The 6,789-nt window shown below is 43.3% G+C and overlaps 1 protein-coding gene across 2 annotated transcripts in view; it reads left to right on the top strand.

The window, feature by feature from the left end:
• The window catches only part of LOC138012981 (ras-associated and pleckstrin homology domains-containing protein 1-like), a 9,063-nt gene extending 3,438 nt beyond the window's left edge, over nucleotides 1–5,625 (top strand). For both annotated transcript variants that reach the window (XM_068859934.1, XM_068859933.1), the window contains exons 3-6: nucleotides 1–416; nucleotides 875–1,896; nucleotides 2,551–2,638; nucleotides 3,637–5,625. The exon at nucleotides 1–416 is cut by the window's left edge and continues 133 nt beyond it. In XM_068859934.1, the coding sequence (XP_068716035.1) occupies nucleotides 1–416; nucleotides 875–1,896; nucleotides 2,551–2,638; nucleotides 3,637–4,148 (2,038 nt within the window). In that variant the 3' untranslated portion in view covers nucleotides 4,149–5,625. The remainder of the gene's footprint in view (nucleotides 417–874; nucleotides 1,897–2,550; nucleotides 2,639–3,636) is intronic.
• The last annotated feature ends 1,164 nt before the right edge of the window (nucleotides 5,626–6,789 follow it).

Here is a 6,789-nt window from a genome sequence, read left to right as displayed (position 1 = left end):
GAAAGAGGAACATAAAGGAAAGCAAAATGAGACTAAAGACGATGGAGATCAAAAAGCCGATGAAGAAAAGAAGAAGGAAAAGAGCGATAAGAAAGTAGCCGAGATGGTAGATCTGGAAGCGATTAAGAAGATAGAAGATGATGTGAAGGAAAAGATTGAAGAAGCAGGGCGAAACGGCGATGAGAAAAAACAGGAAAACGAGAACAAGAAAGAGGGCGAAACAAAGAAAGAAGACCAAAAGACAAGCAAGACGATTAGTACAATAGAACGGAAGGAAATGAAAGTAGACGACAGAAAAGAAGAAAAGGAGAAAAAAAAGAACGAGGAAATGACAGATAACGACAAGAAAGCGGAAAGCACGGAAAACGTGAAAAAACCAAGGAAAAAAGGCTTTAAAAAGAAGGAAAATCCAAAAGGTAATTGATCCATAAATTTAAATACCAAAAATAAAACTGTTTTCTTCCAAAACGATGCAGCAAAACTGAACTAGACGGCTAATTAGAAGTTCTACTGTTTTTAACCTATATATCTCATGGAGTACAAAGCTGACAGACCGAAACATTGTAGTTGGAGATTAAAAGTAAAGGGACACTAAAATTGTGCAACGAAAGAACTGCTTTTCTTGAGTTCCCTATTGTCAAAGTTAATTGCCTAACTAGTTAGCCACACAGTTTGGTCAATTGTCCATATTTAGAGAGATATTCAATTAAGTTACGTTTAGTGAGAAAGATTTTAGCGAATTTCTGCGCTTAGTGAAGACAGGGTTTATTTGCTTTGTTTTTGTATTTGGCCCATCTAAATGTCTCGGTCTGTTGTTATTTAAGCAAGAATTAAGGCTTGCTTATGAGTGTTATTCTGAAATTTCTCGTCTCAGTTGATCTACCCGAAAAACAAGCTGCCAAGAGTGACAAAGCCTCCCACAAACTGGACGTCAAGAAACACCACGACAAACCGGCGACCACGCCACCTAAGCGCCCTTCTTATTTTCAACGACCCCCAGTGGCAGCCCGACCAGCGTATCCTCAAATGCCTCAGATGGCATACCAGCAGGCCCCGGGCTATCAACCCTATCTGCAGCAATACAGCACGCCCCAAGCTGGAGTACCACCCATGTCTGCAACTGGAGGAGCATGTCTATCACAGTGCTGGAAGAAATGCACACCGATTTGCATACAACATAGATGCTGCCTTCCAGGGATGAGTCCCATGGCCCCTGTCCCACCCCCGCCTCCCATGTACATTCCACCCCCACAACCTCCCCCTCCCCCTCCCCCACCACCCCCGCCGATTGTAATGGCTGCCCCACCACCTGCCCCTTCTCCCATGCCAATGGCATTTCCACAGATGCAGATCTGCCAACCATCTTGCGCTCCTACGTGTTGCACGTCTCCTCCAGCTCTAGTACCTCAGCCTTCTCCACCTATAATTCCTCCTAAACCAGTGCCTACTCCTCCTAGACCTGTTGCACCTAAACCAAATCCCGCCTGTAACCCGTCTTGTGCTCCTCAGTGCTGTATGCCCTTGTCTAATCCTGCTCCTTTCCCTGCACCTTACCCCCCTCCACCTCAAGCACCAAACTACATGGCCATGGGAACCTCCACCCAGAGCCTATGCGGATACCCTAGTTATCCCAACGACCCCTGCTTGACTTCCAGTCCAGGCACTGCCACTCCAGCAACGGCATCTACAGCAGTTGCGACAAAACCGAAGAAGGCGTGCTCCCCGATTTGCATCAAGTTCTGTTTAACCGTCTGTCCCCAGGATTGCTGCAGTGCTAAGGTGACAAGTATGCAAGTGGTCAAACCAACGATCTCAACTCCAGCAACAGGAGCCGGTTCAACGTCCTCTTCCTGTCCTTCCAACTGTGGGCAAACATGCGCTATTCAGTGTCCTCAGGTGAGAATGGAACGGTAGCTTTCTAATTTGCACATAAATTAATGAAACCCAAACAAGTTGCTCAATGATCTCTTGTATTTCTTCACCAGCTTTTCCATTAACCCATAAGACAGTTAATTTTTAGTGAACATTTGCTTGAATCCAGCTCAATAGAACGTGGTACAACGCCGCGCCAAGAGTAAGTAGCTTGGATTTAATAATAGAAAGGACCCTAGGATACAATTTGAATCAGGTGTTGGTGAAAGTAGTCAATTGTATTTTGGATCGCAATCATGTAAAGTCATGTAATACAATGAGGGATTGTATCCGCCTCATTTGTGCTCTTTCAATATGCCAGAAACGATTAATTCGCCTGGGAAAAAAAAAATCTATAAAGCGTCTAATTATGATTCTCGTTCGGTGGGAGAAGACGTCGAAGCGAATTCTCCATTGATGTAAGTGCCACGTAAAATGATGCACTTTCTCTTGACTCATAAACCCATTTCAAGTTGTCTCTAAACTTTGAGAGCTGAAAGGCGCATAGAGAAATGCTGCTAGTGCTGAATAGGTACTGCCATTTTAATTTGCCAAAAATGATTTACAATAAAATGCTCTCTTTAGTGAAGTCACGGATAAAATTGACTTACAAATATTTGGCTGGCTTTGTTCAACCAGACTTGCTGTTCATCGACGACACAAACTCCTGCCACAACGCCAACTTCAACGGCCCCAACGACAGCTGTTACAACCCCAGTTGCCACTGGTAAGAAACATGGGATATCATATTCCCACATGCGCACAGATAGTGAAACCATAATGGCGTCTATGATGGCATAACAGATTTGACGCATTTCTAAGATAATAGACCTTTTTCACTTGTACATTTTGTTTCCCCAATACAATATGATCTTTGTTTTGTTCATTAAAAAGAGTGCATGCAGACATATTCACGCTTGCATGCCCTCATTTTAATGAACAAAACAAAAGACAAAACCTCCTGAGTATTATCACATGGTCTGTATTGGGAAAACAAAATGTACAAGCGAAAAAGGTCTATTGCAGCTCTAGTAAGTACTTTACGTCTCGCATATGACAACATCACGACTTCCTTGCACTGACGCAAAAGGTTGAACATTTTCCTCTAAGACTGAACACGAATTGCAGTTTATTCATGTACCAGAAGAAAAAAAAAACAAAGAATATCACTCAGAAAACCTCCAATCGCTATCGTTATTTTCGGACAATTGCCCCGGGAGGAAGAAGGCGCCGCGCTTGAGATCCCGAGGTCCTGGGCTTACGTCCCGTCCTGATCATTGCCGGACGTTGGGTTCTTCCCATAATTCTATTCATAATCATTGTAATACTTAACCAGAACGGAAGCTAATTCACGTACGTACTGCTCCGAAAACTCAACGCTGTCCGCTTTTTCCTCTCAAACGATGAGTTTAGAGATCGTGATGTTTCCTTTGAGGAATCGAACGGAGAAAGGAGACAAGTGTGTTCAGTGTATGACCTTTGTGTTTGAGGATGTATTTTAATATCTGGCTGCCCTAGTGAATAGTCAACTGGTCCACGCCCGTTGATTTGTGATTTCCAGAGATTTTCTTTGTCAATAGGTATCAGTTATTTTCTTGGCCGGCCATGACAAGCCACTGGATGGGGCGGTCAAATTAAAAGTAGACAATCAAATACATTTACAAGAGCATTTATAATTGTCATGTTCTCTTGAAAAGATCACACGCCGCTGTTTTTATTTCACAGCCAAACCAACTCCTAAAGTCGTGGTGCCAAAACCAATTTCATGCATGGCACCAGTATGCTCCAAGCCTCAAACGTGCCAACAGAGCTGCCCAAAGCCTGTTTGCTGCAAACGCTTCAAAGACATGGTTGAAGGCTGCCCTCGAGTCTGCTTCCGAAGTTGTGAGCAAGTTTGTCCAAGGCGTTGTTGTGGACCTCACCCACCGATAAGAGACTTCGCACAGAGGCCTAAAATAAGCGACATCCCGGAGGCCCCTGCATGTCCCGAGATTTGTGCTGATGTGTGTGCTCTTGAGTGCCCACACAGGTGCTGTGGCCCAGGGTCCGTGAAGAGGTCCTTAGTAGCTCAAAGGCCTCAATTGGCTTACATGAAGAATTACTATTCTTACGCTGCTAGAAACTTCCAAGTTCCCCGGGTACAGATTCCACAGCCAGCCCAGATGCCGTTCTCGAGGTACAGTAGACCGCGTGGGTATGGACTGAAGAAGAAACGAGATGCGATGCACGAACAGTAACTTCATCCCAATTTGTCTGAAGTAAACGACCTAATTTAACAGATCGAATCCTACACTTATTTTAGTAACCACATGTAAAGCATTAATTTGATGTCCGCGAACACGAAAGAACAAATACTTATTCAAATTATAAATTTGGAAGGTGTCATTGTAATCAGCAGAGATAATATATGCGAACTAAGGGTGAAAGGAATAGGTTGTGATAAGAGGGGAAAAGGTAGAAAAAAAAGGAGACTTCACTACGCTGGCTAAATCACATTACTAATTTGCTACATGCTATCAATGAGCAGAAACTAATAGTCTTTTTTTGGGAGCGGATTATGGCTAGTCGACTCCGAAATTTACACAAGACAACACTGGTTCACTTGAAATTACATCCGGGACTTCAATATCTCTGGGATTGTCGATGACGTCAATTACTAAAATTAAAATAATTTATGAGGTAATGAGAATTCACTCACTCGCTCGCTATGCACTTTTATCAAACATTTCTAACACTCAAAAATTCATGTCAACCTGCTGTACTCGCGAGGTTCCCCCTCCACATATCTACGGATCCTGGTTTCTCTGTTGGCCGGAGCTTTACTCTAAAAGCCAGCTTATAATTCACCAAACGAGTTGGTTGTGACAATACTCAATACTATCATGCAGCACGAGAGTTTTCACTCCAAACACATATTATTCAACCGGCCAGCGTAATTGTCACACAACAGAGAAAAGGTCCATTTCACAGAGCACCATTCACAAGACCCGACTGCAACACCAGGAAGTCCGTGTCCTGCTGTTTGCCATAGGGTGTGGGTTTTTTAATGTCCAACCGGATTTTTGAGCGGGGCCTACCACTATTAGGCCTGCAGGAGAAAACCTGAACTCTAACTATTTGAAGACGTAAATTCGAAGGCAGCACTTCCCCTTCAGATGACAAATGATGTTGGTAAGGATAGAATCACTTATGTCCAGAGATACAAGTAATCACGTGCACGCCCAATATCCAACCCGAAAGGTTCCTTCAAGTTTAAGCGCTGTCTACCTATTTCAAACGAATAGATAAGTGTTACTTTTAAGTTGGGGCAAATGCAGCTGTTTCTCTTACTTTACTGTATTCCTAACAACGTGTGATGTTGAAGTTGGGGAGAAGGGAAAGAGGACACTTCGTGGCGCTTATTGAAATCAACATACGTCTATTCTAATTGCTTGCATTTCCAAGCTTAAGCTAGAACTGAACCCACGACATCCCTAATCGGTTGAACACCGGCACGGTAGCCTAGTGTTCAACCGAATGAGCCAAACGGTCAGCGGTCAATCATGACATGCAGCCTTTTTTCTCGAGCAGTTTGTGTTTACGTATTTTACGTTAAGGATTTTTATTCATGTAAATATTGTCTAAAGCAAGTAAAGCGCATGTTCAAGTGTAACTCACGGCACATCAAATGTGTATCAGTACCTACGGCTCAATTCTCATATTAAAATTAACACATGTTCAACTGAAAATGTAGAGTTGGTATTCTTGTCTCTTAATTCTCCCATTCGATTCACAGAGCCCGTAAAAACTGTGTGACGACTGGTATCTTTCGCTGTGAATACCGAAACACATTATCTTCCTGTATGATGTTTCGGCATTTTAATTCAGTCTAAACCGGCCGAAACCGGCCAGACTTAGTATTTTACTCTGTCTAACGCCAGACGATTTTACTCGTCAATGGGGAACCCCTGGGAGTCAATGGGTTAAAACAAATTGAATAACAACTTTATTGATTTCAAGACTTTACCTACAAAAAATATAACGTCGTACACGATTTAATTTGCCTACAAGGGATGGCGCAGTGGTGAGAGCACTCGCCTCCCACAAATGTGGCCCAGGTTCGATTCCCAGATCCCGTGTCATATGTGGGTTGTTTGTTGTTGGTTCTCTACTCTGTTATGAGAGGTTTTTCTCCGGTCTTCCCCTTTTCCCCTCTCAGCAAAAACCAACAATTTAATTTGACTTCAATTTACTTGTGCACGATACCACAAGTCATTCAGCTTTAAGAACATTACCGTGTGAAAATAAAAGTTCTGGTAATGGTAGTGGTAGTGGTAGTGGTAGTGGTAGTGGTAGTATAGTAGGGCTAATGAAAGGAAGAAGTGTTCCTCGCACTAAACTGGTCAATGTAAGCAATTGTATCTTCTACACAAATTCAGGTGCCTTATACGGGATTCGAACCCATGAATTCTGCGATGTCGTACTGGGAGAGTCACATAACAACCAGATACTGCATTGCGTGCAACGAAAACTCAAAAACTCGTTTCCGGTCACGCACACAATTCCCACACCAGGCTGTCTGGCAGTCTTCCGTGGTTTAGTAGTCATCGCGGTTGCCTCTGAAGGAAGAGATACCGAGTTCGAATCACACTTGGTGACTTCCTTCTACGAGACAGTAAAATCTTACGCATGCGCAGTCAGAGCACGACCCGAAAGAAAAAATTACATAGTCCAAAAATGGAGTCGACTCCTATACTTTGTTCTTCGAACAAATAACTAAGCTATGGAGCCACTCAGTTGGGAGCAGGTCAATTTGCTGGGCTTTTGCGTTCCCGTGAAAAGCACTCGATGAATCAACCGTGGGCCCAATCAAAGCACAGTGGGCAACTGTGTCACAAC

This window comes from Montipora foliosa, chromosome 8, assembly GCF_036669935.1.
Source record: "Montipora foliosa isolate CH-2021 chromosome 8, ASM3666993v2, whole genome shotgun sequence".
Taxonomy (NCBI): domain Eukaryota; kingdom Metazoa; phylum Cnidaria; class Anthozoa; order Scleractinia; family Acroporidae; genus Montipora; species Montipora foliosa.
This window is presented reverse-complemented; position numbering and strand designations above follow the sequence as displayed.